Below are 12,427 nucleotides of genomic sequence, written 5' to 3' on the forward strand. Positions count from 1 at the left end.
TATTCTGGGACAGAGCTCAGCATACTATGGCCTGCATGCCTGGTAAGTTTGTTCACCTACTGCCCTCCTAAAGCTAGGAGTCTTATTTATAGATGGTGTCGTAGTTACATAATCTGGTGTCAGTTTGGAACTTGAGAGGATTAGGAGTGAAGGGGTGGAGTCTAGTCTGTCAATTGGGTCATAGCCAATGAGACCTCTGTGTGAGCATGGCCTTCTCCGAAAGATTCTGGAACTCTGTATTTTCCTCCTTGGAGGCAGGAGAGACTTCTCTCTCTGCTCACTTCCTGCAGAGACATCCCTGAGGAGAAGCCACTTGGACTTACCCTGATGCAGCCCTGAGAACTGGAGGAGCCACTTGGAGACCGCTGCAAGCACCGAGATGCTTCCACCACCACTGACTTTGCACCCATTGGCTTGTGATTGTCCTGCACTCAGCGTCACTCCCTTTGTTTTGTGAGTCTGAAGAGGACTTCATCGATTGGTATTGGACCTATGGGCTAATAGTGGACTTATGGACTTGAGCTGGACTGGGTTAGGATGTTTTCTCAATAGTCGACTGCTCTTTTATAGCAACCTCTTTCTTATACACATGAATCTCTATGAATTTGTTTCTCTAGTCCTCCCAGCCTAACACAGGCGGCCACACATCTCAGGGCCACAGGAGGCAGGACTTACAGGGCAGATCAAGGCCACTCGTTCCATAGTCAACTCTGACTCCCGGCGACCCCAGATGTGTTGGAAAGGAATGGTGCTCCACTGTCAATGGCTGAGTTTTGGCTCTCCCATTTTGGGGGTGCTGTTCAGACCTTCATGTGGTGTGATGATGGTAACATGAACTCCAGTCAGGGTGAGCTGAAGACGTTGACATGGAAGTATTTATTTCCTCAAAAGTAGAAAGCTTAGTTTTTCCTCTCCAACTTTGAGAAGGATCATTTGGGGATGGTGTAGGGGTGGGGGTAGGGTGAGGGCAAGATGACAGGAGCATTTTGACATTCATTACAAATCCCATGGAGCCATTGTAAAATGCCCTTGCCTGTTTCAGCTCATGAAACCTCACATCCCTTTTTCCATTCCGACAGGTCTTTGCCTTCACAGTATTTCTTCCAGCCTTGCCTAAGGAGCAGAGGGGGCAGAAAGAAGCAGCCGTGACAATCTAAACAGGTCCAGGTTTAAAACCCAGGTATTTAAAGTAAGCAGCCGTGCTCAGATTTTACTTGTATCTGCTTTTGAAAGCCAAGGACAGTGTCCTTTTGCCTTGTTAAGAATGTTTTGCCGCCCCTTCCCAGTTTCTTTTCTTTTTTAAAAAAATTGTTAGCTTCTGTACCACATAAACAAGATTCTGAAGATGGGGTCATTCAGTTAAACAGGTGGAAGCCTGATTAAGAGTTTCTCTAGAAACAGGTGTGATGAGGGTGAGCATCCTACGTCATTTCTCCTACACAATCCTCGTGAAGATGTCTTCTAGACGATGATCTAGCAGACAGGGTCACTTTTATTCACTGGGGCTTGCGCTCTTTCTCTGCAGAGTGGTGCCGTAGCTGTCCACATCCTACTCGCGGTTACAGTGAACTCTACTCCAGTTTTCTCCAGACTGTTGACTTCACCGACTCTTTCCAATGCACATCGGTAATTACCCCGTTCTCCATTGCTTATCACACTTTATCGTGAAAACGGCAATGTATCAAGACTTAACACCCCCGCTTCTCCTTGGTCTCGTCCCTCTCGTCTATTGAATCCTCTACACATCAAGGGACCAATGGGGCTGATAATCCACACGGGACCCTCTAAGGAAACAACGAAAATGAAGCTAAGGAGAATGGCCACACCTTTTGAAGAGGGTAAGCAATGCCACGGAACAGCGGGTGTAGAATGTGTTGGATGGGGGAATCTAAACTGTCGTATACACCATCCCTGAGAATGCAATGAGCTATTGTATGAAACAAACCAATAAACAAACAAAATCTTTAGACCCTCGTATGTAGGAGGGTGATTTTGCCAACATCCTCTGTAGCGGGGAGGTGCAGACACATCGTGATGAGCACAGGCATCCCTGAGGGATAGACGCTTCGTGCCCAGGGCCCCTGTTGGCCATTGTTGCCCAAGGAAGGACTCTTACCAGTAGTTCATCCCCTCAGTCTCTTTAGCGATTTTTTTGGCACAGATAATTGCATCTGTGAGGTCGTCGGTGATCAAGGCTGTAAGAGAGAGAAGATGCTGGGTGAGATGAGGCTTTGCTTTTGGAAGAGGAGCCCAGGGTTTCTTTCTCACTGTTTTTTTTGGGGAACACACAGCCAGATTCTTATTTGTGTTGCGTTCTTCACAAATCAAAGAAGTCTTATATTTCAAGACCATCCGCATTTTGCACTTCCGTGAGGCTTCGGAGGACTCGCCCAGCCCTGAGGGGTTTGGGGGAATGTTTATAGAGAAGACAATGTGAGAACTTTTCCATCATTGGCATTGTGGCTTAAAGAAATACACAAACACCGAAGCACAGTACAATGCTTTCTCTACGGGGAGTCGTTTGACATGTAACACGTCTTTGCAGCTAGCTACACATCACATTTTTGTGCGGGGTTATTTTTTTAAAGTGTATTTCCATTTGGTCTTTTCAAAAGGATGTATAAGGAAGTATTTTCAGCTGGAGACATTGTGAAGCTTTAGGTCATAAACACCTATCTTGGCCTGTATTACTCTTTCTAGGACTTCAAGTATAGGAAATCTTTGAATTGAAAATGTATCTGTTGATACCTGCATTTTCCCCAGCTTGCCTGGAACCCAAACAAAAACCAAACCCATTGCTTTCAAGTCCATTCTGATTGGCGTCCCCTCACCCCACCCCACCCCGGTGACAGAGTAGACCTGGGCTCCGTTGGGTCTTCTTCTATTTATTTTTAAAATCATTTTATTGGGGAGTTTTACACCTCTTATCACAATCTATCCACCCATCCATCCATCATGTCAAGCACCTTTGTACATATGTTGCCATCATCATTTTGAATGCATTTTCTTTCTACTTGAGCCCTTGGTATCAACTCATTTCCCCCCTCCTGCCATCATGAACCCTGATAATCTATAAAAAATTTTTTTTCATGTCTTACACTGACCACTGTCTCCCATCATCTACATTTCTGTTGTCTGTCCCCCTGGGAGGGGGTTATCTGTAAGACCATGGAGTGATCTTGGCTGTGATCTTTATAGAGCACCAGATCCTTCCTCTAGGGCAGTGGTCCTCAACCTTCCTCATGCCGTGACCCTTTCATACAGTTCCTCATGTGGTGGTGACCCCCAACTTTAACATTATTTTCGTTGCTACTTCATCACTGTCATTTTGCTCCTGTTATGAATCATCATGTAAATATCTGATATTCAGGATGTATTTTCATTGTTACAAATTGAACATAATTAAAGCATGGTGATTAATCACAAAACAATATGTAATTATAAAATGTGAAATAATTTTTTCTAATGGCAAATAAATGAAATTTTGTCCCGAAGCCTCGTGTAGCATGGGTAACAGTCTTCACACCTGGTACTTGTGTGTGGGCGCATCTGCATGTGGGCAGACCCGCCTGGAGATGGACAGAGGAGCGGTGTCTTGGTTCCTAAGACCATCGGAAATAAGTGTTTTCCGATGGTCTTTGGCGAACCCCTCCTAAAGGGGTCGCAACCCCCAAGTTGAGAGCCACTACTCCATGGTGTCCCAGGGTGGATTCAAGACACAACTTTTGGGTTCATCAATGAGAAAACTAAAAACAATAACTAAAAACACTAAAACTCACTGTCATGGATTTGCTTCTGACTCCTAGTGACCTGGGAAGCCCCCTATCTCTTCCTGAGAGTGGAAAGATACCTTTTTCTCTCTCAGAGGGGCTGGTGGATCTCACCTGCGGACCTTGTGGTTAGCGTCCCGGCATGTAACCGCTACGCTGCCAGACCCCCTAGTAGAGGGGAGCAAACCATAATAGCCTGACAATCCTCGACACACGCATCACATAAAAGTCAAGGAAATCTAAAGACTAACATCTCTTCCGTGGAGGCCTGGCTTCTCCAGAAGCAGACACTGAGTGGGCGTGGAGAGAACGATGCCGACTACTAGCCAGTACAACTGCGAAGGATCATTAGTGACGCAGAGGTTAAAGCTGACGGCTGCGCACCAAAGAGGTGGGCAGTTTGAACCCACCAACTGCTCCCAGGCTGTCTGTTTCTATAGATCCTCATAGCCTTGGAACTCTTCTGGGACTCTTGAAGGCAACAGATTTGTTTGTGTTATGTAAATATATGTAAATTGTTTTAGGTATGTAAAAATATCTGCCTAAAGCTATTCTTTCCAATCTGGTATCCTTTCCCACGTGCGACTCTTTAAATGTAAATTAATTAACATTACATACAATGAAAACTTCACTTTCCCAAGGGACCTGGCTGCATTTCAAATGTGTTATAGTCACTTCAGGCTAGTGGCTCCCGTATTTCCTAACACACATATAAAATGTTTTGCTCATGGCAGACAGTTCTTTCAAATAGTACTAATCTTGAGAAACATGATCATCATAAGCCATCCATGTTTTCAGTAGCGTTAGCTCTTAAGTATGGGATCACACACGCTTTGTAGTTTTTCACTGTATATTTTCTGGATGTCCCAAGGAGAGATGCGTTCTCTTTATGCTCAGAACACCTGGTATGACCTTGGTGAAGTCTGCGCTGCTAGTAGAGGTCAGTGGTCTGAGTCCCCTAGCTGCTCCACAGGAGACAGATGGGAAATGCTGGAAGGATGAGGATGTACAGCCTAATGGCAGTGCTCTGTCCTACAGGGTCTCTATGAGGTGGAATCAACTTAAAGGCAATAGATTTGGTTTTTTGTTTGTTTGTTAATGCTTGGAATTGCACACACCAGGCATGCACATGAAGATCAGGACTTGTCTCAGAGATGGGTATGGCTAGGAAGTGCACAATATGTGGGGGGAGGGGGAGTTAGCAAGTAGAGACTGTCGGGCATTGGCCAGTCTCCCACTTTGTGACAGCATGTTATTGCTCCTTTGAGGCATTTTGATAGTGCGATTTCTGATCACTTATTAATGCTAGTTAGGGAAGTCGCAGGGCAGGAAATAGTCTGACAAGCTGTAGAGATTTTAAAACAGATGAAAATAGCCACAGAGGGGCAGCAGAGCGGCACAAATGAGTGAAGACACAAGGTTTTTGTTTTTCACAGAGGCGCACGCCAGGACTTGTTTCTGCCCAATTTCCTTTAAATAGACAATCCTGTTGAGTCAGACACGAACAGGTAAAGGCTTATGTGGGACATCCAGGCATCGTTCAGTTCCAATGAATAGTTCATTCTCCTACATGTGGCAACAGAAATCCAACAGTCTACCAAAAAAATCATGACTTATTTTCAGTTAAATGAGATCGTCTTCAAACTCTCTTCTCTACTTGGATGTCACTCTCTCTTGATCTCTAGTTCCATCTCCGTCATCTTTACCTCATCCCAGGAGCCTTCTGCGTCTCCACGAAAACAGAGCTACCATGCCCACGATTTCTCTCCCTCCTCTTTCTGCCATCGCAAAAGTCGACTCCGATAGCAAACACTAACCCAACTCACTGCCGTCGAGTCTATAGAGACCCAATAGGACAGGATAGAACTGCCCCTGTGGGTTTCTGAGACAACAGAAACCAGGTACCAGGCTGGTGAGAAATAGAAAGTATACTACTCCACACTAACCAGAGGGCTCAGTCATGGCTTCCTTTTCCAGGGGTATCTCTCGTTCGAACATGGTCTGAGCTATTTGAGGAAAATGAATTTGCTATTGAGCCAGGAATTTTGACGACTGGATGGATACACATGTACTCGTGTATGTGTGTGTACACATATATGTTTATATATATATGTTTGGGGGAGGTAGGCAGGAGTTTGGGGAATATAATTTGTTATGAGGAGATTGCTTAACTTCAGAAATGGTCATGCCTATTTGTATAGAAGCTGTGCATACTTAATAAACACACTCAGTTTCCACGACAAATATCCCTCATACATGGGGCAAGAAGAGATTTCTAAAGCAATCAAAATCTTTCTGACCTCAAGCTGAGCGAGGTCAGCTGCTGACGAGGGATCAGAGACATCCTGTTTCTATTTAACGGTGTCCCTGAAATTCCTTTCGCTTTATTTTGCGAAAACATATCTGAATTTCACCTGGGTTCCACTTCACCACTAACCACAAGGCAGCTAACATTTTAGTTTCCTTGCATCAAAGATGTTTGTGTAGATATCCATAGGGTCGTGGTTACAAATTAGGTTAACTCCAAGGTCAGCAGTTCCAAACCACCAGCCAATCAGAGGGAGAAAGATGAGACTTTTTACTCCTGTAAAGAGTTTCAGTCTTGGAAACCCACTGGGACAGTTCTATCCTGTCCTATAGGGTGATTATATATTAGAATCCATTGGCTTGCAGTCAGTTATTGGAAGTTCTGCCACTGTAGACAGTTAAAAAATCCTGGGTGAAATATATGAGAAAGATTATTTTCAAGTACTGCACAGCAGGCAGTGCAAGATTGTGAGCCTTGAGGGATATAAATATGAGGTGAACCTTATAATTACTTTTTTTTTCTTCTGCAAATCCCTCTCGAGACTGGAAGGTAGAACCTCAGCAGGTAGAAGACGGCTATCAGCAGCAAGGGAGTTGGAATTTGGGGAGCAAAGTGCCGCAGAGGAAGGAGCTCCACACAAAAAGATACCAGAATATTCCTGAGGGGGCCACTACGTGTTTGGTTGAATGCTCCTCAAGGCAGCGAGGGTAAAACTCCACCAAGTTAGGCAGAGAACAGCTCCCGGGGAACCGACCCACTCATAGTACCCACATAGGACTTGGAGCTACCGTACTTGATTTCAGACCAGCTAGAAGGGAGAGAGGTGGTCTAGGAGTACTGGTATACTTACACAATTTGCATAAACTACACTCCATTGTTTTTGAAGAGATCCAGAAGTATAAAGAAGAATACACAGAAGGACGATGTAATGAGGCAGATTTTTGAACCGATGAAAAAAACGTTCTAAATGAGGAACTTGTCGCCAATGGAGTGGGCAGCTTTAGGAGGTGGTGAGCCTGGTGTATTAATGGAGGGCCTGGGATGATTTGCTGGATCATTTGGACATTATCGGTTAGTCATTCGGACATTCAAATGTATTCACTGCCCACTGCTTTTTTAAAACTAGGACCCTGGTGCCATGGTGGTTATGTTGGGCTGAGACCCAAAAGGTGAGCAGATCAGAAAGGTCAGCAGTTCCAAACCACCACGCGCTCCAAGGGGAGAAAGACGGCGCTTTCTCCTAGGAGACCAATTAGTCTCAAAGCTCACTGGGATGCTCCGCCCTGGCCTAGAGGGTCACTGCGAGTCGGCACTGACCAGATAGATGGCCAAGAGTTTAGGCTTTTATTTTTTGTTGCTGTTGTTCTTTTAAAAATATTTGTTGTGGATATATATATATATATATATATATGGCAGGAAGTGTTCCATTTTAAGCCTTTTTAGTGTGGAACCCATTTACGGAGCTTATCTCTATCTACTGATTAGGTGTGGAAGAAAAATGAAAGGGCAGTTCACTTCCTGCTTTCCCAAATCTGTAAGCAGTATTTTGAGCTCCTCTGCCTTTGCCCTTAGCACCTCATTCCTGCCATTCACGTAATCAGCTAACCCTTACTGAGCACACACGACAAGCCATCCACCACTCTACGTGCAGAGGACAGATCAGTGAACAAACCAGACAAAGCTGCCTGCCCCTGGCAAGCTTACGTTCTGTAACAACGGGAGCGAGGAAACGGTCATTTCGCGAGCTCTGTCTGCCCTCTGCCTTTCTGTATCCTTTCTTCCTTTTCCTCCCAGTGTGGCCACCGCAGTTATTTCTATTGTTTACTTCAGCAATTGCAGTGCATTTAAATAAACTCAGGAAAAAGCTAAACCAAACCAAACTCGCTGCCCCCGAGTCCATTCCCACTGGGGGCAGCCCCCAGGACAGGCTAGAATGGCCCCTGTGGGTTTCCAAGGCTGTAAAGCTTTATGGGAGCAGAAAGCCTCATCTTTCTCCCACAGAGCGATGAGCAGGTTTGAACCACAGATCACGTGGCTAGCTGCCCCGGGTATAACCCGCCACGCCACTCGAGCTCCTTGATATTGAGGTCATGCTCCTCTTTAATCTGTCTCCCGCCAGGCATGCACCCATTTCTCTCCCAAGCCGCGCTTAATCAATCGATGGCTATTGCCCGACTGCAGGCAGAAACAAGGACCAGCGCCTCGCTGGGCTTGGAGCTGAGGTTGGTGACCACTCTCCCAGCTGAAGTTCCTATTCTTCTTCACCCTCGTTTGTTCCAATAAAACCTAGTGTTCCTTCCTGTTGGTGGCCACGCCCATCTCTTTGGTTTTGTGGTTCCTTCTACCTTGAATGAGTCGTCTAGATTTCCAAAGATCCAAATCTTGTCTGTTTTCCTGTAAAGCTATAAAGTCTTAGAAACCCTGCCTAGGAGCACTCTGAGTCAGAATTGGCTCAGTGGCAGTGGGCTTGGTGATGGGGGTTCAAGAGAGGCGACGCAAAGCATCCTCGTTTGCTTCCTTCTCGCAGAACACAAGCTGTGTCCTGTGAGTGATTTGCTTGTGGAAAGCAGCTGGCACACACACCTGTACCTTTCTTGAAGGTATCTCCTGTCTCTTTCCATGAGAGGCTTGGAAGGCCAGCCCAGGCCCTCATGGAGAATTGAATAAAAACCATCCAGAAAGAGTAAGTCATCTTTAGACAAGTAGGCAAAATAGAGTCCCACATGTCATGTTGGAGCACGGTTGAACCACTTACTAGCCTGATCCAATACCTACCTGTCCATCGGAACGCCCTAATGGAAACAGAATTCCATTTACAGCTTCCACACCCTTGTCCCCAGGGACATTATTTTAGGGAGATCAAAACTGTACCTGAGCAGGCGACGTGGCAGTGGTTCTTCTGCTGTAGTTTGCCACTTCGGCACCAGGTAAAACTGTTTATCTGGAAGATGCCGTAGTCGATACTTCCATCCTCTAGGACTGTCTGGGCTGTGGTGTTGTAGTGACTCTCGTAATATGCCAGGCAGATCCCTGGAGGAGGGGACAAGTCAACAATGGCAGCCAAAGAAATGCGGTCTCTTCCTTAACCTACTCTAAGAGGAGAGTTCCTTCTGAAATGGTAGCTTACTGTCTCCTCCCAAACACCTTCGGGTGGGCCAGGGCACATCGTGTACCCGCAGGACCCAGGGGAGACAGAGGTACTGAGGTGCATGGGCGTATATTTGAAAGTGCAACCCTAAGTGAGTGGTTAACCTAAAAACCAGTTGGCCTCAAGGTGACCCTGACTTGGGGTGACCTTGTGTATGTCAGAGCAGAACTATGCTCCATAGAGTTTCCGGGGGGTGATTTTTTTCACAAATGGGTTGTCAAACCTTGTCTTCTGAGGTACCTCTGGGTGAACTTGACCCTCCAACTTTTTGGTTAGCAGATGGGCCTGTTACTCATTTGCATCCCCCAATGACTCCAGGGACAGTTTCACCTAGAGCAGTTCCTCCCTTGGAGCCCCTAAAGATGCCAACTGGACTGGCACCTTCCCCTGGAGGTTTCATTAGTACAGGCTGCTCGAAGGGAGGGCACAGGGGCTGGGCAGGAAGAGGAGCCGCAGTGGAGAAGAGCCCACTGGCCATCCTTGGTTGGACACGTAGGGGAAAGCTGGAGATTATAGAGCGGGGGGAGCATGGATGAGGTGTTCCGTGTCTTGGAGCAGAGATTAGGGCCAGAAAGACAAGGAAGAAATCTCACAGTTTCCAAGGCTGAAACCTTGGTAATTGTCCAGGCCGGCTCTCGAAAATATTTTAGCCAGTTTACAGCGAGTGTAGATTTTGGACTCGATGAGCGTGGCCACACAGCCTATCAGGGCCAGAATGCCGATAGCCTTCATGTCCAAGGCCGGTTAGAGGCAGAATCTGTCAAAGATCAGAGACAGGTCAGCCAATCGCACTTTGTACTAAGGTTGTAGCTATTGCCGAAGGGAACTTCAAAATCTGGCAGACGAGATGGTGGAAGACCCTGCCTGGATGTGTCCTGCAACTTCTAAACACTCGGAATCATTATAAGGGATGGGTGGGGTGGGGGAGGAGGAGGTGGTGGTGGGAAACCAGTGCAGAGAGTCTGAGAACAGGGAAGCAATAGAATCACAGGCTCTTAATACATTCCCAGGGGCTTATGTCCAAGCCAATACTATGCTCCTAGAATCAGGCTAGTAAAGAAATTAACCCCCGTCGACATCCAGATAGATATTAGAAAAGAGCCTATTTCTAGTATTCCTGTTTTAACTCTTTTTGGGTCCAGAAAGTAAAGAACAATAAAGTTAAGCATGCCCTATCGATGGATAGCTTTAAAACTTGGTTGGTTGGGAGTTTATTGAAACGAGATATTGAAAAGACAATTAAGAACTATCTTGCTTCCATTGTCATCTTTTGATATTTTTTCCAAAAGTGAACGTATTACTTCTAACATATCAATCATTCATCTTTGATCACAAATGCGGTATTCCCCCTGCCACCCTGGGGTCCATGCCACTGCCCCTTAGTTTTTCTTAAAAGTCTTGTGTCGAATTGGTAAGAAAGGTGGGGTTGGGTGATAATGAGCCAAACGAAGGGGAGACTGTTGGGTGGTGGGGGTGGAGGGGTGATAAAGAGACTCTCTGAGTTACATAAAATAGAAGTGGCTTATCTTTGTTGACTACTGCTTTTCCTCACGCTCTTCCGCTCTTTAAATAATCTTTCCCAAGAGTACCAAACTTGGTAGAGTAAGAATAGAGTGATATTTCTGGGAACTGCTCCTGAGATTGGACCTGATATTCCTACATATCTTCATATAGTACGACTCTCTTCACCTGCTCAGAAATTTCTAATACCTTGGAACTAGATTCCACAATTGCGAATCGAGGTTAGAGATAGCCAGAATAGAGCAAACAACCACACACCACTGTGGTCACAAGGTGTGGATGCTTTGAAGAAGCTAAGCAACAAGAAAACTGACCTGTAAAGGGGGTACACAGAGTGAAAACAGCCGCAGAAGTCAGCAACCAAGGACTGCTTTTTAAAATAAAGTTTAATTGGGACATAATTCTATCATTATCTATGGCTATTTTCTTTATTTTTTATTTTATGGGTACAAATCATAAAAACATTTAATAAACAAAAAATCAAAACGTGGAGCTACAGTTTCTCAACAGATCTATACCAAGTACTTCTTGGGGCTTTTCGTTTTTACAATTCGATGGTTTCATCATATTAGAAGGAGCTGTGTACTCATCACCACATTTAATTTTAGAATACTTTATTCTTTCTCATTATTATTGCCCCCAACCTTCCTTGCCATAAACCTAGTAAACTGTTCATCGAGTTACCTCCTCTATAGGTTGACATATTCTGGATTTCATACCAAACACAAAAGCCAAAAGACCCCAAAGCACACTCAGAATAACAAAACACAAAACCCCAATTAAAATGAAGCAGAAAATAGAAACTAGAATAAATGTAAAATGTGTCAAAGGAGAGAACAAATGATATGGTACTGAATTTTAACCTAACCCCAGCTGCATGAATCCACTTACCAGTCTACCTGAGAGGACTGGTCAGTGGCCAGAGGGGATTCCCCAGAGGCCCAGTCTACGTGGGGACCCTGGAAATGGATTTAAGGGGTTCCACTGTCATCCTCTATGGATATTTTTATCCTCAAGAAGCAGAGATGTCAATGCATCAAAGACTGTATGTCCCACAAAGGGTAAATTCTTATTTCCTGGGCCTATACTGGAAGAGAAAAAAACTGTGCTGAGCCTGGGTGTCTGGAGTTGCGCTAGTCACATAGAAAGTAAATAAATGAGGTTTTAAGATCCAGTGCCTACACATATATTAATGTCCATCCCCTGCCTCAGAGTCCTACTGATTTCAAAGAGTACAACACAACACCATGCAGAGTACAACACAACACCATCCAAACAAACCAAACCCCACAATAGCCCCAAGCATAATGTTCTACATCTTCCAAGCGGCAATTGAGGTCTCTGATTCTCGAGTGCAGGGAGGCTACGCTGGAGTGAAGACACTCTTACTCAACAGTAAGATTTCTGGTGCCTGCCCCATGCAGATGACTATCTCAGGGGATTCTGGGTAGGAAACACTGCTCTACTTACTCAATAAGTGATCCACAGCTCAGCTGAGCTTCTTATGTCCCTCCCGGGAAGCCATTTCAGGGGTTTTCCTTTCCCCAGAAGCAAGTGATCCTTTCTCACCCAAGAACCTTTCCTTAGAACCAGAGAGAAAGAGTTCTCAACCTCTTTGTTTCCCACTGTCTAGAGATTCTAGAATTCTAGTTTCCTTGACTTAAGGCCGTAAAGTCCTGC

At 45.3% G+C, this 12,427-nt stretch overlaps 1 protein-coding gene across 1 annotated transcript; it reads right to left on the reverse strand.

The window, feature by feature from the left end:
* Nucleotides 1-1,043: 1,043 nt before the first annotated feature.
* Nucleotides 1,044-12,159, reverse strand: LOC142449041 (lysozyme-like protein 1). The gene is made up of 5 exons (XM_075550803.1): nucleotides 12,137-12,159; nucleotides 9,820-9,983; nucleotides 8,950-9,108; nucleotides 2,117-2,195; nucleotides 1,044-1,113 (listed from the first exon to the last, which is right to left on the reverse strand). The coding sequence occupies exons 2-5, from the start codon at nucleotides 9,956-9,958 to the stop codon at nucleotides 1,044-1,046; spliced, it is 447 nt and encodes a 148-aa protein (XP_075406918.1). The 5' UTR covers nucleotides 9,959-9,983; nucleotides 12,137-12,159.
* Nucleotides 12,160-12,427: the final 268 nt, after the last annotated feature.

This window comes from Tenrec ecaudatus, chromosome 5 (genome assembly GCF_050624435.1).
Source record: "Tenrec ecaudatus isolate mTenEca1 chromosome 5, mTenEca1.hap1, whole genome shotgun sequence".
NCBI lineage: Eukaryota > Metazoa > Chordata > Mammalia > Afrosoricida > Tenrecidae > Tenrec > Tenrec ecaudatus.